This window comes from Leptonychotes weddellii, chromosome 15 (assembly GCF_054177405.1).
Source record: "Leptonychotes weddellii isolate Sample4059 chromosome 15, ASM5417740v2, whole genome shotgun sequence".
Taxonomy (NCBI): domain Eukaryota; kingdom Metazoa; phylum Chordata; class Mammalia; order Carnivora; family Phocidae; genus Leptonychotes; species Leptonychotes weddellii.
In genome coordinates, this window is record NC_138383.1 from 753,319 (window position 1) to 775,795 (window position 22,477).

At 55.0% G+C, this 22,477-nt stretch overlaps 1 protein-coding gene and 1 long non-coding RNA gene across 2 annotated transcripts in view; both read left to right on the top strand.

Annotated features, from left to right (window-relative positions):
- Positions 1-2,718: 2,718 nt before the first annotated feature.
- CCDC57 (coiled-coil domain containing 57) overlaps positions 2,719-22,477 on the top strand; it is a 44,810-nt gene continuing 25,051 nt past the window's right edge. Inside the window, exons 1-4 of the mRNA XM_081805943.1 lie at positions 2,719-2,817; positions 12,158-12,249; positions 13,812-14,424; positions 16,879-16,987. Of these exons, the coding sequence (XP_081662069.1) occupies positions 14,018-14,424; positions 16,879-16,987 (516 nt within the window). The 5' untranslated portion in view covers positions 2,719-2,817; positions 12,158-12,249; positions 13,812-14,017. The remainder of the gene's footprint in view (positions 2,818-12,157; positions 12,250-13,811; positions 14,425-16,878; positions 16,988-22,477) is intronic.
- Positions 14,432-15,435, top strand: LOC145717253 (uncharacterized). The gene is made up of 2 exons (XR_014140322.1): positions 14,432-14,618; positions 14,918-15,435. It is a non-coding gene; the product is annotated as an uncharacterized LOC145717253 (long non-coding RNA).

The window sequence follows — 22,477 nt, forward strand, 5'->3', positions numbered from 1 at the left end:
ATGAGCTCACTCGGGAGCAGGGTCCTAATCCAACATGACTGGCGTCCTTATAAAAAGCACAGCACGTGGAGACACAGGGAGAAGGCCAGGTGCCGACGGAGGCAGACACGGGAGCGACGTGGCCCCAGACTGAGGGACACGGAGGAGTGCGGGTCCACGCTAGAAGCTGGAAGAGGCAGGAAGGGTTCTAGCCAGGGCCTTCAGCAGGAGCAAAGCCCTGCAGCCACCTTGAGTTTGGACTTGTAGCCTCCAAAACTGTTATCTTAAGCACCCCAGTTTGTGGTCATTTGTCCCCACAGCTCCAGGACACCCGGTCAGCGGTCAGCAACAGGGATTGTGGCAGGCTGGACGAAGCTCACAAGCCCTACAACCATAGGGTGAGCAGAGGGCATTCTGAGTGGGGGAGGGGAGGGTGTGAGTCTGGTCTCCCAGGAAGACTGGGAGAATGTGGGGTCTGGCCTGATGGGTGGGGAGACCAGGGGGAGAGAGGTGGGGAGCAGTCAGTGATCAGAGATGCAGGCAGGGAGGCTGTGGAGGGGGTCAGGCTACTTGGGTCACTGAGTGGATGCTGGCCCCAGCGGGGGTCGCCGTGTGTCAGTGCTATCTTTGGTGGGCCCAGGAGGCTGGAGCCCCTGGAGGACAGGGGAGGGCGGGCTCTGGCTAGGTGGTCACTAAATGCTGGTTAGATCAGTGAGGGATGAGGCAGTGGGGGCCTGAGGCGGGTGTGGGCACTGCTGAGAGGGGCATTGGCCAGATGGGGGCAGTGACTTTGGAAGGGCTCTGCAGGCCTGACTCTGGTGGCCAGGATGTCCCTTCATCTGCCCACAGACATGTACTTGGCTACTGGGCATGGGGTGTGGATAAGGAGCCCCGGGGAAGCTGACTGGCAGACCTCGGAGGGGCCGTGGGGGTTGGCCACGTGTGAGGAGGCTCCCAGTAGGGCCCACTCTGGCTCCCACCATCTTGTTGGCTGTGTGACATGCAAGGGGAGGTGAGGACGGCACCTCTCTGGGCCTGGTACCCCAGAAGCCTTACTGGGATTCTGGGGAGAGGGTCAGAAGTTCTGGGGTTGTTGGGATCCTGAAGGGGCAGGGAAGGTGTGTGTCTCCCCAAAGGGCGGTAGGAGCTGGCCCTTCCCATGAGAAGTAAGGCCGTGCTGTGCCTTGGGGTTATCATAGGTTCAGGGGTGGGGTTGGGCTTAGTGTTGGGGTTACTGTAGAGTCAGGGTTGGGGGCCTAGGATGGCGAGGAACGGAGCTCATTGTTAGGATTTGTTCTCCTTCAAACAGGCAGGTCCTGTAGGCACCTTTGTTTACCCAGACACACCTGGGGTCCCTTCAGGGGCCCTTTCTGACCCTCCAAGCAACAGGGAAGGGAGCATGTTCTCTCATTGTGTGGGGAAGCAAACGGAGTTCTGGAAAGATATAAGACAGGAGTGGACTAGGATTTGAACCCTGGCTCTCTGACAGCAGGTTACCCAGGTCTGGAGGCAGCAAGGGGGCCCAGGACCTGCAGAATGCAGGTTCAAGGTTATGGGGACCCACTACAGCTCCTCCAGGCCAGCACAGCTATTTTCACTTGGTTTCCGTGCAAGATGTGAAATCTCCCATTTTTCATGAGGCTTGAATTATTGACCTGCTTGATATTTAATAACTCCTGGACCCCCCTCCAGGAGCTGCCTCCTGAGCAGAGCCTTTCTAACCATTAGCTGGATTGGGATGTCTGTCCATCACTGGCAGGACTCGCTTGGGGATCGGCCTGGGGCAGCCAGCAAGCCATCCGGGTGGAGAAAACAGACAGACGGGAGGGGTGGGACCGAGGGCGGACAGGTGACTGTGTCCCCTGGGCTTGGAGCCCCACCCAGCCTCGGGCCAGGTGCGCTGAGCATGCGTTTCGCCTCGGCTTACTGGGCCCATCGGGTCCTCTTCAGGCCTGTGGACCCTCAGAGGCTGGCGAAAGCTGTCCCTAAAGCAAGCTGCAGGGGCCTTGGCAGAAAAGTCTGCCGTTGCCTCGGTGAGTGAGGCAGGCTGCCTACAAAGGTGATTTCGTTTTGTTTTGAACTTACAATGGAACAGAAAAACAAAAGCGCACGGGTTAGGAGTACACACAAACTGATGAATTCTCACACACAAAACACACCGTGCAACAGCGCCCAAAAGACCAGCCCCACCCGGCCGGACTGCCCCCCCTTCTCTGCTCTAGTGGGGTCCCCCCCGCCGCGTGCCCTCCTCAAGGCTGCGTCTTTCACGGCCCATGCGTGATGCCGGGGGCGTGGAGGTCTCGCCGTCCGCGTGCTGCTCCGGGTGCCCCCAAGGACCCCCGCCCGGGGCGGCTCCGGGCCCCCCTCCCACCGACCCGGCAGCCCCACCCGCCCCACGTGCATGCCCAGGCCCCCTCCCACGCCCTCCTCTAGCAGCCCCGAGCCCTTCCCCCTGCTAAGTAGAGTCCGGCCCCCGCCTGCGCAGCCCCCAGCCCCGGCCCGTCGGGGCAGCCAACAGCTTCGCGGCTGCGTGCTGGGTGCGCCCGGGGACCGGCGTCCTGGCGCCCCGGGGCCCAAGTGCGGAGCCTCAGCCTCCTCCGCTCCAGCCCGCCACGATCCCCGCCCTCCCGGCGTCGGGTGGGCGCGGGGACCCTCCCCTCTCCTCTTGGAGCCTGCGCGTGAGGCGGGTGAGAGGAGTCCGGAACCGTGCGCCGGAGCTCGCGTTTCCGGCCGGTGGCACCACAGCGCTGCACCGGGCGCGCCCGGACCGTGGCTGCCGGACTCGGGTCACTATGGCAACGCGGCGGGACCGGAGGCTGCTGCCGGCGGGCGTGCGCGGTGAGCCGCGGGCGCGGGGCGCCGGGGGCGGCGCGGGAGGCTCGCGTGGAGCGGGGGGTGCCCTCACTGCCGCTTCTCGGGCCTCCTTAAACGGGTTCGTCTGTTTTCTTGGTGGTCCGGGCAGCCCCGGACTGGCGGCGCCGTGCTCCGGGCCGGGGCCGGACGGGTCGGGCCTCCCGGCGGGGCGCGTCCCCCGGTGCGGGTGTCCCCCCACCTTCTCCCCCTTCCTCGTGCGGGTGTCCCCCCTCCCCCAGGTGCGGGCACCCCGCGCACACCCTCTTCGTGCCGGTGGCCCCGCAGGTGGCCAGTCCCGCCGACAGTGAGGACCGGTTCCAACCGGGCGGCCTGGTCCAGGGATTTGTTGTGTTTGTTTCAGTTACGTGAGACTTGCACAGAAGTTGGAAAAGCAGTGCAAAGATTTCCCCTGTACCTTTTGCCGGATTGCGTTGACGTGTTCTGCTACCACGGGTCATTTAGCAGACTGAGGAATTGAGCGCTAGGACAAAACCGGGGTTCATGCCCGCGCCCCAGTTCCCTGCAGGTCCGCTGTAGGACCTGCGTGGTCCCCCACTCTTCTTTCATCTGGACTTTTAGGAATTAGCTGTTTTGTGGAATGCCCCTTAATTTGGGTTTGTCTGATGTTTCCTCATGATTAATTTCAAGTTACGCATTTTTTTAAAATTTTTATTTTAAAGTGATCTCTAATGTGGGGCTGGAACCCACACCTGGACTGAGCCAGCCAGGCGCCCCTCCAAGTTAGGCATTTTTTATAAGGAAACCTCAACAGTGAAATGGTGCTCTTCTCGGGAGGCACATGATGCCAATTTGTCCCATGCCTGGTGACGCTTGGTTAAGTGGTTTAGGTATGTCTCTCTTATAAAATAGTTACCACTTTTCCTTTGGTAAATAATGAACACCTTGTGGGGAGATACTTTGAAGCTGTGTAACCGCACTTTCTATCACAAGTGTTTTCTGAAACAATTATTGATCGTATTTACCAAATAAGGATTTTTCTATTTCCATTATTCTTTCTGCATATTAGTTGGAATTCTACCGTAAGAACCTTCTGCCCCTCCAATTTTGTTTTTAAGATTTTATTTACTTATTTGAGAGAGAGAGAATGAGAGAGAGAGAGAGCACACACACGAGGGGGGGAGGGTCAGAGGGAGAAGCAGACTCCCCGCCCAGCAGGGAGACCGATGCGGGACTCAATCCAGGGACCCCAGGATCACGACCCGAGCCAAAGGCAGCCGCCCAATCAACCGAGCCACCCAGGCGTCCCTGCCCCCCCAGTTTTTTTAAGTAGGCTCCACACCCAGCATGGGGCTCGAACTCAGCACCCAGAGATCAAGTCACATGCTCTGCTGACTGAGTGCCCCAAAAACCTTCCCTTCTCCCCATTTTTCTACTTATTTATTCATGTTGGTATAGATGTTTTTATTTTATTTTTATTCCATCGGTTATAATCCATTGCTGTAATGTATTTTGTTGCTAATTCTCCAGATTTGGGTGTTGGGAGCCCCTTCAGGTTGGCTTCTGTGTCCTCTCAGCATGCTCCCTGACATTTCTCAGCACCACCCCATGTTCAGGCTCATCTTGTGCTTTCCGTGACCTAGCCTGAATCCGTCACTTCTCTAAGGAGCTCTGGTTCCTCTTCGTTTCGAAGGGGGTGTTTAGAAATCAACGTCAGGTTGTGTGTAGGTATGCTTACTGCTCCTGCAGTGTCCTTGCTCTGTGGCTTTCTCAGTGGGCTAGGAAACCAGACCTGTCTGTATCTGTATGTGTAGATCTGTGTATATATTAAAAGCTGTGAGTTTAAATTGATACCTCCGATCAGTTACCCCAGGGTTCGTTCTACATTCCTTTTCCTCTTTAAATCTGGTTCCTGTTGTCAGTATATTTACTTACATGTACAATCCTAGACTACACATGGAGTAATTTCAGAATTGCCAATCCGTATTTCTGTGAAAAACCTATTAGCCAGAATATTTACTTATTTCTAATATTTGCATGCAGTTGTTTTTATCCTTAGAATATATAGTCAATGGGGCGCCTGGGTGGCTCAGTTGGTTAAGCGACTGCCTTCGGCTCAGGTCATGATCCTGGAGTCCCGGGATCGAGTCCCGCATCAGGCTCCCTGCTCGGCAGGGAGTCTGCTTCTCCCTCTGACCTCCCCCCTCTCATGTGCTCTCTCTCATTCTCTCTCTCAAATAAATAAATAAAATCTTAAAAAAAAAAAGAATATATGGTCAAAATATTTTTTACAAGGTTATTTTAGTGCATTTATGTGGGTTTTTTCATTTATGTTAATCATTTGTAATAAAGTTAGGTTCACTTGTTTCTATTCATCTTTCGTTATGAGTCCTTATTGATTTTAAGTTTTGGTATGTGAACCGTGTTGTTCTAAAGGTCAGCAGCTCATGGGGCACCTGGCTGGCTCAGTTGGAAGACTACAGGTCTTGATTTCAGGGTCATGAGTTCAAGCCCCACCTTGGGTGTAGAGATTACTTAAATAAGTAAATAAACAGGGGCACGTGGGTGGCTCAGTTAGTTAAGCATCTGCCTTCGGCTCAGGTCATGATCCCTGGGTCCTGGGATCGATCCCTGCATCGGGCTCCCTGCTCAGTGGGGAGCCTGCCTCTCCCTCTGCTGCTCCCCCTGCTTGTGCACTCTCTCTCTCTCTCCCGCCTCTCTCTCTCTCTGTGAAATAAATAAAATCTTAAAAAAAAAAGTAAATAAACAACCAAAAAATAAGTCAACGGTTTTTAACTATAAGATGATTCAACTTCCCTTCCATTTTATTTCTCATTTACTCACTTAATTTTTTTTTTTTAAAGATTTTATTTATTTGAGAGGGAGAGCACAAGCAGGGGGAGCGGCAGGCAGAGGAAGAGGGAGAAGCAGACTCCCTGCTGAGCAAGGAGCCTGATGCGGGACTCGATCCCAGGACCTTGAGATCATGACCTGAGCCAAAGGCAGACACTTAACCGACTGAGCCACCCAGGCGCCCCTACTCACTTAATTTTTATTTGTTTTTTGTTTTTTGTTGTTTTTGGCAAAGGAATTTGGCAGGTGTAAATTCTAATAAAAAAACACCACATACCCCCCACTGTAGTGGTACCCCTTACCCCCAGCAAGTGCCAGTGGTGGAATTAAGATCCATTTGTGGCTCATCTCTCTTATTTCAGATTTTGCAGATGGTTGTGGGGACTATTTGGCAGTCAATGAAGGATGGGAAAAAAGGCTTGTGGTCATAGGCCCATGATTTTCATCCCCTAGACATGCTGAAAGAGTCCTCGTACCGAGTTTAGCTCAGCCCATGTTGGGATTCCAGACGGCACCAGCGCTGAGCCCCATCTTGAGTGTAGAACAGATGAGCCACCTCTGGGCTTTCCTTCCAAGTCCCACAAAAACATTTTGTAAATTAAATTCACTAAATATGTTTATAGAGCAACAAGATAACATTCCTTAATGAAGTCACTTTGGGTTCTTCTGCATTAGGAATGGTGGGGCTTATCTTACTAGTGGCTGAGTCCAAAGCCAAATGCATCCGGAGCCGCAGTCCTTCAGAGGAAGGAGCTAAAAAGAAACCCCTGCTTTGGATGTCTCTCTGCTTAGCTAGCGTGCCTAAACAACTTGTCCGTGAGCGTCTAGTGACCGACTTCTACCCTTTACGAACGCTCCCTTGTGTAAATTGTTGAGCCTGTAACTGCTTAGTTGTAAGGAGGTCATGCAGTGCTTTTCCAGTTAAGTACTTACCAAATGTTTATTGTAAAACAAATTGCCCCAAATTTTTGGCCAGCTGCACAGAGTGTGATTAATTCTAATGTCGTATCTGCGGAGTGGGTACCCTGCAGGTTCACATCTGATGATCTGGTCGCCTGCGAGAGTGGTAAGATTCATCCATGGGACAGAAGCATCCTGTCATGGTCCTTCCCTGTTCATCCAGCATCTAGACACTGCAGGAGGGGTGGGGGGCATGCCCAGGACGAGGCGAGCCCCCTGCAGAGCCCCCTGTGCTTGGAAAGCCCTTTACCTCCCGTATGGTTCTTTGTGGTTCACTGGGACACACCTTGGTCCCGAACTCTTCCCTCCTAACCGTGGTACCAGCTGTCAAGAACACTTGGCGTGGGCCCCGCCTGCAGCTCCGGCAGTCTGCGGCTCCGTCCTGATTTGTGAGGACTTGTCTGAGTCTCTCACTAACTGCAGGTGCCGACCTCTGAGCCCCTCTCTCCCTGTGCTCTGCGTGAGGAGCGCCAAGCCCTGGGCGTTGCCCTCGCTTGCCTCTGACGAGGCTGCCCCTGTGGTCAGGGTCACCCACTGCAGACCACTGGTGAGGTTCGGGTGAGCGAGTCCCAAGCTGCTCCACACCCCTGGCGGCCCTGTCCTAACACCAGGGGCGCAGTCATGTGTATTTTGCTGACTGAGGTCATCTTCCAGATGGGGCCTCTGCCGCCTGCTTCCGTTTGGGGCCTGCAGGTTTTCCGTGTGTGGGAGACCATGGCTTTCATGAGGTGTTCTTTCCATCTTCTTAACACTTGGGGATTTCCAGGTGCTTTTCAGATCTGACAGGTCTGAAATAAGGGTTAGAAAGCTCAGTGTTTGACCAGCGAGAAAGAGTGATGGCATGGCCTAGCGTGGCTCTGCTCCATCCCCTACTCACCCCACCGGCTCTCCTAGGACACTCAACGCCATGAGCAAAGCCATGGTAACTGTGCGTCTCTCCCCTCAGTGGAGATTTCTGTAGTTTCCCCAGAAGTTTCACATGATCCCTCCTGAAAACCCCTGCTTGCTGGGGACATCTGCTGGCTGACAGGTTGGGTCCAGACTCTGAATCTGTGACATTTAAAGCGGATTAACGTCAGCCTCAGGGCTTTTAGGATCATCCTTTGGTGAGATTACACAGCAGCAGGGCACAGCTGTTCTGCGATGAGGGAGGGGGAGGGCTCCTGGGCGCTGGGTGTGCACCTCTGCACGGGGGGAGGGGGGGGGTCCAAGCTGCTCGCGCTGCAGGGAGGGAGCTGTCCTGGGACTCTCCAAGTACTCTGCCAAACAGGTTGGACTCTACCTTGAAAATGGCCAGAGCCGTCTCCAGATACCGTACAGGCCTGGTGTCACGTGGCCCGCCATCGGTACCGCAGGAGCAACCCCTGTGGGTGGCTGTGTGACCGGTGCATCTAAGAGGCGGAGCTGGTGGCAGGGTGCCCGGTGCAGGACAGGGCGCTGGTGAGCGGTCCCCGCAGGAGGGGAGGCCCGTTGACCTTGGTGTGTTCTCTGTGAGGGACTGTGGTGATGACTCATGGGCACTGCTGGGGACAGTCTGAGTCACCAGAGGTCCCAGTGGCGGGAGTGTTGTGTAGTGGTGTGTGTTTGCTTAAATCCTCTGCTTCCCCTGTGAGGCGGCACAGGCGTGTGGGGGGCCTGTGTGTGCGCAGGTTTTTGCTGACCAGACTGCCTGACCCCGGAGCTCCTGGGCCACACCAGCTCCCGGCTCCTACAGCCCCCCTGCTAGTTGGTGGGGGGGGGGTGCGTTGGGTGTTTTGGGCAGTTAGTGTGGGCAAACCCCCAACCGTGGAGGTCACGAGCTCCACCCCAGGGCGTTCCGTGGGCTTTGTGGCCTGCTGGCCTGCCGTAACCCTGGGTTCCCAGTGGTCCTGGGAGCCCTGCAGCCAGCGCAGGGACCGTGGCCCCAGCAGGACCTGTTAGCCTCCTGAAGGCCAAGCAGAGCCCCTTCCTGCTCTTCCCTGGTGAGCGGAGGCTTCCCTGACCTCTGTCTGGAGCAGCCCACGGCCCCTGCCACTCTGTTGATGTGGAGAGTTACCTCCTCTGCCCATTTTCTTTTGTGCGTCTGTCTTGCCCCAGGATGAGAGTCCATTGGTGCAGGGACCTTACCTGTCTCCAGGAGGTAAAAAGTCCCTGGCACCTAGTAAGCGCTAAATAAATACTTGTTAAATGAACAAAGGAATGACTTTAAGAAAGCCTACGGTGTCTGTTGGAATTTTTTGTTACCAGCCTCACTTCTTGCTGGTGACAGTGATGTGGCCCTTGAGATTCAACAGCAGGGATTTGCTCCTGCGTGAGGCAAACGTTTGTCATCCCCGTCTGTGTGCGGGGGACTGCGGCTCCGAACAGAGTCTGAGGTGACCTCTGCACAGCTCAGCTGTCTACTTGGGGGAGATATTTGACCATTGACTGAATTTGAAGCCAGTGGCTTCCCTTTTTTATTGAATTAAAAACTCTTAAAAGTAAACGTCTCTAGTTTTTCTGTGATTCATTTATTCATCCACTAACACGTCTGAAGATTCAGTGACTGTGGATCTGGAGGGATGAGGGCTGGCGATTGGAGTGTGGGGTGCTTGAGTGTTTTGGATCGAGAGAAACCGTGGCCAGGGTGGGCCAGGCACCTCAGCAAACAGGGTGCCCTGCACCGTGGTGGGGCCTCCCACGCGGCAGGTGGTGGGCTCCAGGGCGTATTCCAGCCCTGACAGAACAGGACAATGGTTGCAGGTGTTGTGAAATGGGAACTCGCTAGCCATAGGGAGTTAGGCTTTTTTTTCTTTTTTGTTTTTTGTAAGATCCCTTTGGCAGCCCTCAGAGTGAGTGCACAGCAGAAGGGCACTTCAGGGGCTCTCGCAGCGAGGTCAGGGATGATGGCGGCTGAGGTGTGCAGGGGTGAGAGACAGCCGGAAATCAAGGCTAACCCCACGTGTTTAGCTTGGGCAGCTGGATAGAGGGGTGCCTTTTTTTTTTTTTAAATGTTTTTATTTTTATTTATTCATGAAAGTCAGAGAGAGAGAGGCAGAGGCAGAGGGAGAAGCAGGCTCCCCGCCAAGCAAGGAGCCCGATGCGGGACCCGATCCCAGAACCCCGGGATCATGACCTGAGCCGAAGGCAGACACCTAACCATCTGAGCCACCCAGGCGCCCCCTTTTTTTTTTTTTTAAAGATTTTATATATTTATTTGACAGACAGACAGCGAGAGAGGGAACACAGCAGGGGGAGTGGGAGAGGGAGAAGCCAGCTTCCCACCAAGCAGAGAGCCCGATGGGGGCTCGATCCCAGGACCCTGGGATCATGACCTGAGCCGAAGGCAGACACTTAACGACTGAGCCACCCAGGCGCCCTTAGAGGGGTGCCTTTGAAGGAGCCAGGAAAACTGGGGGGCAGAAGCGTGGGGTGCTGGGCTCAGGCGGTCTGTAACTCAAGACAGCAAGCAGGTGCCTGATGGGCGTGTTGCAGCTGAGCAGGGGTTGATGTGGGTGCAGGGCGAGGCCGAGAGGCATGTTGGCTCTGCCCGCAGTCCAGTCCGCCGTGGAGGAGCGCTGCCCTTCTCCGGACCCCTGCAGGGAGGAGCCCTGGGGCTGCCCCTGGGCAGGATTGGCCCCTGGGAGGATGCGGTGATCAGGGCGCTGGAGTTCTGCTGCCCCTAGCGATTAGGCCCCTGCTTCGCAGGCCTCCCTCTCTCTGCGCTCACACTCAGCTCTGCTCCGCCTCCAACGGGCGTGAGGGGGGCTTTTCCTCCACCAAGCATTCTCTACAGTTGAACCAGATTCCCGGTTAGCGCAGGCCCCACAGGTTAAGGGCTCAGCCCCACAAGACTGACCCCACCCAGATGCCAGTTGCAAGTCCAGGTTGTCACGACTGTGCTCCTGACGACCCGCGATACATCGGAAGATCCACGACCCCCTCCTCGGGCTCCATTTGCTGGAGCAACTCACAGAACTGAGAAACATTTTACTTTCCAGAGCACCAGTTTATTATAAGAGGATATTAACTCAGGAACAGCCAGATGGAAGAGAGGCCTGGGGTGAGGGGTGGGGGACGAGGTGCAGCGCTTCCACGCTGTCTCGGGGCACCTCCAATGTGTTGACCCACCTGGAAGCTCTCTGAACCCCTTGGCTGAGGATGTGTGTGGAGGCTTCATCATGTAGGCATGATTGATTGAGCCAGCCTCACGGTGGAAGCTGGCAGGCGGAGTCGAAAGGGAAACCCTGTAATCCCAAGGTTGGCTCCCCTGGCAACCAGCTCCATCCCGTGGTTATCTGGGGCTTTCCAGAGTCACCTCGTAAACTCAGGTGTGGTTGACAGGTTTGATACGAGAAACAGAAGGTAGCCTCTCGCCTGGAATTATTTCAGAACCCGGGAAGAAGAACTAAAGCCAACGAAAGCTGCCCCTGTAGCTCCTGTCACTCGGGAAGTTGTGAGGGTTTTAGGGGCCGTGTGCCAGGAGCTGGGAATGAAGGCCATGATGTTTTTCTTACTGCACTGCCCATGGCAGGGTCCTGCGGTCTCCCCAGCCCTCTGCAGGCCCTCCTGCTGCTTCAGCCTCTCCCTCTGGGTCTTGGCACGGGCATTCCCTCTGCGCTCCGCTGCTCCCCTCCAGCGCCAGGTCGCCCCAAGACCGGCTGGACGTGAGCCCTGAGGGTTCGGGGCTGCAGGGAGCAGCCATTAAGAAATGACAGCAGCTGTTACCCGGTGATAAAGGTGCCCTGCACAGAGATGGAGGGCTTGACAAAGCACGCCAGTGGGCCAGACCCAGCCCGCAGTTTGCACACTCTGTGCTGCTTTGCACGGAGCTGAAGAGTCGTGACAACCCTGTGGCCCACAGAGCCCTGAATAATTACCCACTGCCCTTTACAGCAAGAGCTGGCCAGGCCCTGTCCTGCGTGATTCGTTGCTCTTCTAGGAAGACCTGCATAAGGAATTCATTCAGATCCAAGTGCCAGTGCTGAGAAAATATTGGCTTCACCTGAGACATCGCCTTACTTTTTCCTTATGAAGGTGGTGGGTGCTGCGCTCAATCCTGTTCTTGGTGCTTTGTCCTCCGGCAAGCCTCCGGTTGGATGCGTTGTCTGATACTCCACAGTTACGTGGCCTCGATTGCCCAATCCTGACGTTTATCAAGCCGTGTTTTCCTCTTCAACTGCCAGTGTTCTAAGATTATTATTTATTTATTTATTGAGCATAAGCAGGGGGAGAGGCAGAGGCAGAGGTCAGGAGCAGACTCCCCACTGAGCAGGGACCCCGACATGGGACTCGATCCCAGGACCCCGGGATCATGACCCGAGCCGAAGGCAGACGCCTAACGGACTAAGCCACCCAGGCGCCCCTACTGTCCGAGTTATAAGCACTGTTCTGCTGAGCCCAGAGCTGACCTGTGTCTCTTGTTCGTGGGGCAGCTCCAAGCACAGCACGTGTCTTCTGTGAAATGGTCATTATTGTTTTTGGGGTCCTGACAATGTTTTGGGATTCTCCAAATACCAGCCCAGACCATTTTGACAGTTTCTCTTTTACCTTTTTTCCCCTTTCCTTTCTTCTTTTTTTTTTTTTTCACTTGTAGTGAGAATTACTACCAAACTCTACTCATTGGGCCAGAGACCCGTGTGGTGTTCGAAGAAGACTTGCCCCTCACATAACATACTACCTGCACCTGTGAGTTCATTGTTTTGTTTTGTTTTTTCATTTTATTACCAAGATGTTACAGTAACAGATTTGATTATATGGATAATTTTTTGTCGGTGGTTTTTATTATTAGTAATTTCAGGAGTGAAACAATACTTCATGTCCCTAAAAAGTAGTATCGCTGATTCAGAGTGGTTGCTTACTTGAGAATTCTAGAATTAACGTAAAGAATACCAAAAGCAGTAGCCCTTAGGTTCTCTTGTTCCTGTTTCTGAGTTTCTGTCTTTGCTTTATGCTGATGAGGTAGACCAGTGTAGGAGCTGTGGGGCTCACCTCAGGAATGGCTGCCTGTTACCTCTGTGACCCCACACAGAGTGTCCCCGCTGTCCATCTCCCCCAGTCCCTGAAGGCTCACCATAAACACTGCTGAACCAGTGAGTCAAGAATTCGTGGGATGGTGGGAATTTTCCTTCTTTTTTTTTTTTTTAACATTTATTTATTTATTTGGGAGAGAGAGAGAGCTCGAGCACGTGAGCAGGGGGAGGGGCTGAGTGTGGAGCCTGACCCCAGGACCCTGAGAGCATGACCCGAGCTGAAACCAGGCGTTGGTTACTCAACTGACTGAGCCACCCAGGCACCCTGGGATTTTCTCCTCTTAAAAAAAAAGACCCACTTCAGGGGTGCCTGGGTGGCTCAGTCAGTTGAATAACCAACTCTTGGTTTCAGCTCGGGTCATGATCTCAGGGTCCTGGGATTGAGCCCTGCATCGGGCAAAAAAAAAAAAAAGACCCACTTTATATGAATCAGACATTTTAGATTCTTTGGGATGACAGTGATACTCAAATGTCACTGGCAGGCGCCCCCGGCCCTTCTGGAGAGGTGCTCTCAGAGAAGGGCTGTGTCTGCCCCTGGCGCATCTGCCCCCAGGATGACCGTGGCCCTTGGGCCCTGCCTGCCTACCTTCTGGGCTTGCTGCGTGGCCGTGGGCCTGTTTCTGTAGGTCAGGGCCCCGAGCACCACGTGGTTTTCCGTGTCAGAATCCACCCCTTTCTGCCGGGCGATGGGACGGGCGATGGGACGTCGACAGTCCACGTGGTCTCTGGCACGCCTAGCGGCCCTTGCTAGCCCCCCCACGCATACTCATGCGGCCCACGCTTGGCAGACCGCCAGAGCAAGAGGTGTTTAGACAGTTGTTAGCAGTTTGACAAGGTGGTTTTATGCTGTTGGATCTAATAATTAAAAATTGGTCTTTGCGTTATATATCTTTGTTTTTTAATTATATTTTCCTTGAGTACTTTATTTTTATTGTTTTAGAAAATTATTAGTCTGTGATGGGTTGGAAATAAAAGAGCCAAGGAACGTGCTCCTGAGTGCTGGATCTCCAGGCGCCCCAGGCTGCTGCAGGAGCGGAGTGTGGGGCCGGAGGGGGCCTTGGCTCTCAGAGGCTGGCGGGCCCCAGCGCTTGCTCGGCTCCTTAGCGGCCCCATTTTCTCACCTGCAAAGTGGGAGAGCCCTTCATGAGCCTGTTTTGAAGGACCTAGCTCTTGTTGGTGAGCAAACGGTGTTTCCTACCTTTCCTTCCTCTGCTGCAGGGTGAGGATCGGCTAGCAGAGCCCTCAAGGTCTGGGCCCTGGTGGGGGCCACCTGTGGCTCTTCCGAATGTGTGACCGCACAGCTGCTAACTGGCCCAGAGCGTGCTCCACTGGGTGACGGGGATCTGGCGCGGGTATCGAGAAGGACAGCTAGAGCCCCTAACCCTGGGCCCGCTGCCCACCTGCTCCCCACTGCAGCTGTGCCCATGCTGCCGCCGCCCTCAGAGCAGGCCCTGAGCCAGCTGCGGGCTCACAAGGAGGGCGAGAGCAGAGCCCTGCAGGCCCAGCGCTGCCAGCCGTGGGACGCCGCGCTGCAGGACGCGCACAGCCAGCTGCACCAGGCGCAGGGGGCGCTGCGGCGCCTGCAGGAGGACTTCGTCTACAACCTGCAGGTGCTGGAGGAGCGGGACCGCGAGCTGGAGCGCTACGACGCGGCCTTCGCCCAGGCCCGAGGGCTGGAGGAGGCGCGGCAGGCGGAGGTGAGCGACCTCAGGGTGGAGGCGGCCCGGTTGAGGCAGGCGCTCGCCCGCGAGGCCCGGTGGCGGGAGGACCTGCAGCGGCAACACCAGCTGAAGCTGCAGGAGCACCGGCTGGAGCTGGAGCGCATCCACAGGTGAGCGCCCCTCGGGCCGCGCGGTGAGGGCACCGGGAGACTGGTTTCAATGTCCCGAGTTTTCTCCATGAATTGCAAATCTGTATCATTTCAATAAAAGATATTCGAGCCCATGATTGTTTTAATGATGCAAAACAGGTATTGATTCCCAAGCGCAGTGAGCTCACTTGAGGCAGGTTGACTAAGAACCCGAAGTTCGGGTCAGAGGGTCCTGTTGGCGGGTCCCCGGAAAGCCGCTCTCGTGTCCCACGCACTCTCCTCCTCAGTGAGAAGAGAGAGAAGACAAAAATCTGCCGTCCTTCCCCTGATTTCAGGGTGTATGTTTGTTTGTTTTTTTTAAAGATTTTATTTATTTATTTGACAGAGAGAGAGACAGAGAGGGAACATAAGCGGGGGTGGGGGGGGTGGGATGGGAGAGGGAGAAGCAGGCTCCCCGCTGAGCGGGGAGCCCGACGCGGGGCTCGATCCCAGGACCCTGGGATCATGACCTGAGCCGAAGGCAGACGCCCAACGACTGGGCCCCCCAGGCGCCCAGGGTGTGTGTCTGTGAAGTCACGGTGACGGTCAGGTGCATCTCTCTGGCGTGTGTGGGCACAGACGTCAGAGTGGCTGGCAGCACCCTGTGGGTTCTGTTTTCACTTAAAACGGGATCCTGAATAGTGTTTCATGTTGTCACACATGCCCTTCAAAGTACTTGTAGAAAATCACAACAGTGACGATATTCTTGTTCTAGACAATCGTTTCTTCCTGAAGGTGGTGAGGTGGAAAGGAAGAGCTGCCCGAGGACTCTGTTGTGTTCTCCCTGGGAGAGCTCCCCTCACGCCCACATAGACACGTCCCGTACACGCGGCCTACAACCTGCTTGTGGCGGTTTCCCATCTACCTGGGCGGTTTTCTTCGTGTCGTGCACTGGGTTCTGCCACATCCTTTTAAATGGCTACCCAGCCCCGTTTTGCGTTTGCTGGGCCTGTTGGCGCTGTACTCTTCAGCAGCAGGAGACTCCGTGGCAGGCTGGGCGTGAGCAGAGACCTCCCTCAGTGGGCGCGGGACCACCTTGGCGTATGGGCCTCCGAGCCGCCGGCTGGCATCTCCCGTAACAACCATAGGCATAGCTCCCAGGGTCCCGAGTGTCGCTGTCCTCAGGGAGGCCCGGGAGCCCAGGTGTTCATGGCCTCTGTGCAGGGGCTCCCAGTCCCGACGCCGTGTGCCAGGGAGCCTGTCATTCCTGCAAGCAATACGGCTGGCAGTGTTCACAGCCCGTGCTGCCTCCCCAGGGGCCGGGGAAGACAGGTACAGATGCTGACCAAGGTCAGCATCGCCTGGAGCAGGGACGGGGATCTGTGACCTTCCCCTGCAGGGTGGGTGTTGGCATTGTGACTGTTCCCCAACTCCATTGTTAAAAGTCACACTGTGTTGCACCTGGAGGATCAGAAGCAGGTGCTCTTAACACTGGGACACGTGGGCCAGCTTGCCTCTGTGGAAATACTGATTTTCTTTCTCACAGCTGTATTTGAGACAGTTTAAAGCATCCTTAAAGTGTTCTTCTTTTTTTTTTTAAGATTTTATTTATTTGACAGAGACACAGCGAGAGAGGGAACACAAGCAGGGGGAGTGGGAGAGGGAGAAGCAGGCTTCCCGCCGAGCAGGGAGCCCGACGCGGGGCTCGATCCCAGGACCCTGGGACCATGACCTGAGCCGAAGGCAGTCGCTTAACGACTGAGCCCCCCCAGGCACCCCAAAGCATCCTTAAAGTGTTCTACACCATTCTTGTAAAGTGTCTCCTCACGTCATTTGTCCCCCCCCCCTTTTTTTACCCTTAATTTGAGACCTTTTCAGCCATTATTTCTTCAAGTACATGTCAGCCCTCCTCTTTGTCCTCCCGTGCTCGGGCTCAGGGTGACTGTCCCACAGCTCCCTGAGGCTGTGCTCATGTTTTTCACTGTGTTTCCCTCTGTTATTTGCTGGGGTAGTTTCTGTTGTTCTGGTTTCAAGTTCATGGATTCTTTGCTCCGTCATGTTGTCTGTCATGTTCATTCTGCTGTTGAGCCCACCCCAGTGAGCCTTCTGTTTGGTTGTCATACTTCCTGGTTCTCAATTTGTTTGATTCTTTGTAAGTTTTTCTTTGCCGAGAGTTTCTAATTTTTTACGTAAGAGTGCACTACATTGCTTGCTGAAGCATTTTAAATAATGGCTGCTTTAAAAACCCTTGTTAAAAAATCTCAACATCTGTGTCATTTTGGGGTTAGCGTGTGCTGTCTTTTCCCGTTCAGGTGGGGACCTTCCTGTGCTCGGTGTGACTTGGGCTTGTGTCCTGGGCACTTTGGGAATTACCTTGTGAGACTCTGGACCCCATTTCAGGCTCCCTCTGCAGGCAGGCACCTGTGTGGTGTAGGGTCCCACTGAAGCCCCCGAGAGCAAGCCCTGACCTGTCTTACTACTGCCATGTTTACACAGTGACAAGAACAGCGAGATGGACCAGCAGCGGGAACAGTACGAAAACCTGAAATGGAAGCTGGAGAGAAGGCTCGAGGAGCTCGATGGCGAACTTGCCCTGCAGAGAAAGGTAGGGCCTCCAGTGCGCAGCCCCCCTCAGGTGCCCGCCCTGCCCGCCCACTGTGAAAGCAAGTTGTGGAGGAGAAGACAGCCTCTTTGTTAGCTGTGTGGTATCCATGGGGTCAAGGTCGAGTTACTGGAGCAGATTTCCATCGGGGGCGGCCTGGAGGGATATGGTGGGCATCCAGACCTCGGTCTCTAGGAACTCCCTCTGTGCTCTCTCTCCTCACAGAGGGATACATGTTTTCTCCCTTATTTATTCCAGAAAAAAAGGATTGAAAAGTCAAAATCTGAGTTACTTACTGTAGCAGAGAGCTGGGAACTCAAATTGTGGTAACTGTATTTCTTTCAAGACAACCGTAGGTAATCCTAAGTGTCAACACAGATGTGTCAGCTGACAGGTGCCACTTGGCCTCGCCCTGTCACCAGAGTTTCCCTCCGTGACGCTGAGCCTCAGCCTGCGCTTCTGTGAGTGCAGATGCTGGGGTCGCCGGGTCCCCTTGTCGCCTTCGAGCCCGGGCTGAGCTCATGACATCACAGCAACAGCGGTGTTTATGGAAACTGCCTCATGAAGCTCTCTGTGCTCCTCACGACAGAGACACAGTTTTGATCTGAGCTTTACAGGTGGGGGGCTGAGCCCAGAGGCATTAAGTAACCTGCCCAAGAGCCCCTTAGTAAATGGCAGAGGTGGGACTGGAGTCCAGTGTGTAAACTCCTAGCCGCTGTTACCCTGGCCTGGGATTGCCGTTGTCGGGGAGCAAGAACTCCCATCCCCTCAAAGGTCCTTCTGGCTGGACTGAGAATCAAATCAACGTGAGACAGATGAACAGGAGAACATCAAATTTAATAGGTGTATGTTCGGGGAGTCCACACAGACATGGAAATCCCAGAGTCAGGCAGAATGAGGTCTGTATGTCGTTCTGAACTAAGGAGAAGGGGCTGGGGGTCTGGGACTTCAGAGGGAAGGAATGCACCTCACGGGGCAGTGAGAAGAGCCGGTGTTCGGTAAGATGTTTGTCCTGCCAGGGGCGCCCAGCCGGCTCCGTCGGTAGAGCGTGTGACTCTTGATCTCGGGGTCATGAGTTCGAGCCCCACGCTGGACATAGACGTTATTTAAAAAAACGTGTGTGTGTGTGTGTATAAGGTGTTTGAAAAAAAAGATGTTTGCCCTACCACACAGATCAGTCACTCAGATAAAATTTATCTCTGCTAATGACTCTTGGTCTGGGAAAGACACGTGATTTAGACCGTTCTGTGTGGTAAGACAGGGACAAAAGTTTCTCTTGAGGCTGCAGGGTCTCAAGTGCCTTCAGCTCAAAACAGTCCTTGTGCCAAGATGGCACATTCTGGGGGGCCTGCCCTGAACCCCTTCCCTACTCTTCACATCTTAGTTGTAGACTCCTGTTCGTAATTTGGGACAAAGAGCTGGATCCAAGTCAGCCTGTATTGTGTCCCGTTTCTGCCTCTTCTCGTAGCCACTGAACCCTGGGCTTGTTCCCAGTTTCTTGGTGACCGTACCGCGGGGTAGATGTGGGTGGTGTGACTGGCCACGACGGCTCTGATCCAGGTGCTGGGGCAGCAGTTACGGACAGACCTGTCCTGCTGGTGGGCGGGGGCCTGACTGCCCGGCCTGCTGTCCTGAGGTGCTGTGTCAGCCCCTGAGACAGGACAGTGTCTCCCGAGAGGCATTGTGCCAGGCCGGGTGGAAAGGCACCAGGGGACACGACTGTCCTCCGACCACAGAGGAGGAGGCCGAGGCCCCGCTGACAGCCCTTTCCTTCCCCTCTGGAAGCTCCACATTCATTCTCTGCGATGCTGCCGTCAGAGCACCCTTAGAGCTCTTGAAATCTGCAGAGGACTCCTGGAGCTTTCCAGGACCAGTGAACTTTGTCCGTTACAGGCAGGTTGGCCTTTTGGGAACAGCTCAGGTTGGTAGGGCACTAAGCCAGGGCCTGAGCAGCAGGGTGAGGACAAGACCTGTTGTGACTTACTGGGTAGTGATGAGGTTTCCTCAGGCAGCACCAGGGACGCTCCTGCAGGAGCATCAGAGGGCCCTGGGCAGGCAGGGTCTCGGTGACACTTGGAGGCAGCAGTGACCCCTGGGGAATTGTGGTGGCCGGGCCAGGCCTCTGCAGGGCTTTCCAGGCTGTCCACACTCAGCCTCTACTGTGACTCGGGCTGGTTCCGGCTTCGAGCTTCTGCGTCTTCGGGGGCCCCTCACAGCCATGGGGGACGTTGGTCTTTGTAGGAGCCCTACATCTGGAAAGAAGGAAACTTGATGTTTAAACTCCCCAGCTTTGCTGGTCTACCCAAGGGGGCTGCTGGAAACGTGGGTGGCACCTGGCCAGTGTGGTTCTGGAACAGTGTGAGCCATGCCGGTTCTCAGGGTGCAGCGTGCCTTTGCTTGAACCCTACTCTGCTGCCCACATCTTATTCTTTCAGTGACTGAACTAGGCTCCTATGTGCTCACCGGCTTCGTGGTCTCCTTGGGGCTGGTTTCCTGTCTCTTGTTTCTGTAGATCTTGTGTCCATTATTGACTTGTCAGAAGTAGAATTGATTCAATGGTGATAGTGATTTTTCTCTTGAAAAGTGAAATATAAGGTGATGGGAACAGAGTTGGTCTGTTTGAGTCTTACTGTACCTGCAAGTTGTAGGCTGTGGGGTTAAGGGAAGCTTTTTTCTGTGTTGGTTAGCAACACAGGATTAGAAGCCACTGAAGTAGAAATGGAATGATTAATTGATTTCTTCATTCATTTAACACGTATTTTTTGAATGTGGACCATGTGCTGGGTGTCCTCCCAGGCCCTGGAGTTAGGGTGTGAGCACCTGGACCTGGGAGCTGCTCTGGGAGCGAGCTGGGCCTCTGTGGGTCACGATGGACACTGAACAGCACGGTCTCTAGTGGAGCCCCCCAAGGGTGTCCCCTGCACGACACCATAAGGCAGGGTGGTCGGGAAGGGGAGTCGTGAGCAGAAGCCTGCAGGTGGTCAGGGGCGTGGAGGGAACGGTGGCATGCTTAGAGCTCCCGGGGCAGGCGTTCAGGGTCCAGGGGGGCTGAGGGGCAGGCAGCCACGTGGGGCTCACAGGCAGCAGCCTATCAGGCTGTGTGGGAGGTGGCTCCTGGCACCCTGGAGGTCAGAGTACAGGGCTGGGAGTCTGGGGCATCGCCAAAGGGCAGGTGTAGACAGAGGGGCCTGAGCGGAGCCTTCAGCGGGAGGATGAGAGGTGAGGGCCCGTGAGGGGCCCAGCAGAAGAGTGGGTGCCCTGCAGCCAGAGAGGAGGGTGGTGGCAGTGGACGTGAGCTGTGAATCGGGACGAAGCGCTCCTTGTTCCTAGGCTGGACTTTTCACTCAGGTCAGTGCTCCCCTGCTGGCCCTGCTCCGTCTGCGTGACGGCCCAGCCCCCACAGCCTGCAGAACTTTGAGCAGAAACCAAATGCTTCGTAGTTTTGTCATGTGTTAGGAGAAAAAATCTCAATGATTCTCATGTTCCAGGGGCGCCTGGGCGGCTCAGTTGGTGGGGCGTCGGCTCAGGTCATGATCCCGGGGTCCTGGGATCGAGCCCCGCATCGGGCTCCCTGCTCCTTGGGAGCCTGCTTCTCCCTCTCCCACTCCCCCTGCTTGTGCACACGCTCGCTCTTTCAAATAAATAAATAAATAAAATAAAATTTTAAAAAAGATTCTCATATTCCGGTCCCAGTAAGGGGTATTCATGTGACTCCTTATACTTCGTTTTGCTTTTCAAAGGATAAAAAAAAGTAAGGCATATGCTTTCAGTTGTGCTTCTGTGAGTGTCTCTGAGGCTCCCACTAGACCTTCAGAGATTTGTCACCTGGCAGGTGTGTGGCTCCCGCCTCCCTCCCGAGAGGGCAGATCAGGGACGAGGCAGATGTGGCCGCATCCTCGCCAGCAGTCGGGCTGGGCTCAGCCTCCCCTCAGACTGTCGAGCCCCGTTACTTCGCCAGCCGCTTGCGGTCTTGCGTGCTGTGCTGTGTTGTCCACGCGCTATGCTGAGGGCCTGCCCTCGCCAGCTCCTTTGTGGGGACGGGCTTCACCTGCCCCACGTCACCTCCGCTCTGCTCTAGGCACCAGGGCTGGGTCGGGTCACTGAGATTTTAGGGCGGGGGAGACAAAGTCAGGATTCTGCATCTCGGTCGCACTCTGCACACCCCTTCCCCCTGCGTAATTTCTGCGTGTGGGTCTTTCACGTGTGAGCTGCGTCTGAGGAGCAAGCACGTCCACACCTCAGCCCACATGGCGGGTCAACCATGGAGGTCTGTCTCTTCTTTGAGACCACAGGAGACAGGACACGAAGGGACTGACAGCGGTGAAGGGGACGGAAGGGCCTCAGTTGGAAAAGCAGCAGCTCGCGGGCAGGCGGCTGGCCTGGCGTCAGTTGGGGGGCTGTGTAAGGGGCAGTGACCCCAGCGTGTGCACCCGGGGTACCAGGCAGGCAGGAGCTCCTTCCCAGGCAGAAGCTCAGCACGGTTCTGTTTAACAAATTGAATTACCCCTGCGAGCAGAAGCAAGGCAGCAGGTGAGTCCCAGCGCGCCCCTTGCAGTCCGTGGGTGCCACCCCCGCCCCAGCAGTCTGCTTGCGCCTTGACGGGCAACGTTGTGCTGTGCTTGGTGCTGCTCCCTCTATTGCTGGCGGGTAGCGCACCGGGCGCTCACGCCGCTTGGCTCGCCGCTCGCCCACAGATACATGTGTCAGACATTTGGGTCGTTTCCAGTTCAATGCCATTTCGAGCAAAGTTGCCGTGAACGTTTTTGGCAGGCCTCTATTCATTTGGGTAAATAACTTGGGAGCATAGTTTCTGGGTTGTGCGCTGGGGCACGTTTAATTTGGTAAGAAACCGTCAAACTGTGTTCCCAGACGCTGCTCCACATCCTTGTCAGCACTGAGTGTCGTCGGTCTTTCCCATTTCAGCTGTTTATAGGGTGGGTCGTGGTGTCTGTCTCGTTGTGGTTTTAATTAGCTTGTTCCTGATGGTCAGCATGTAAGCATTTTTTCATGTGTTCATTGGCCGTTAAGATATGTTTTTTGTGAAGTGTCGGTTCACTTTTTTTGCTCTTCTTCCAAGGTGGATTATTTGTCTTCATGTTATTGATATGTAGAGTTCCTTATGTACTCCAGAAACAAGTCCTCAGGTACGTGTGTTACAATGATCTTCTTCCGTCCTGGGCCCCGCCTTTTCCTTTCCTCAACAGTGTCCTATGACTAGCAGGTGATTTAATTTTGGTGACGTTCCAGTGAGCTTTTTATTGCCGCATTCCTGAATAGGAGCATCCAACTAAGGCAGGATTATGAGACATTTGAGAATTGCCAGCAGCATGGGAAAGAAGCCAAGAGTAACAGGGAGAATGGCCCTGATAGAACGATGATTCCTGCCTGGGTCAGTGATCCTGCAGCCCATCACTGTGTGCCCTCTTCCGGGGTGAGGCAGCAGATGTGCCCACACAGGCCTCTGGTTGTCTGTGCCGGTCTGGCCGTCCGCAG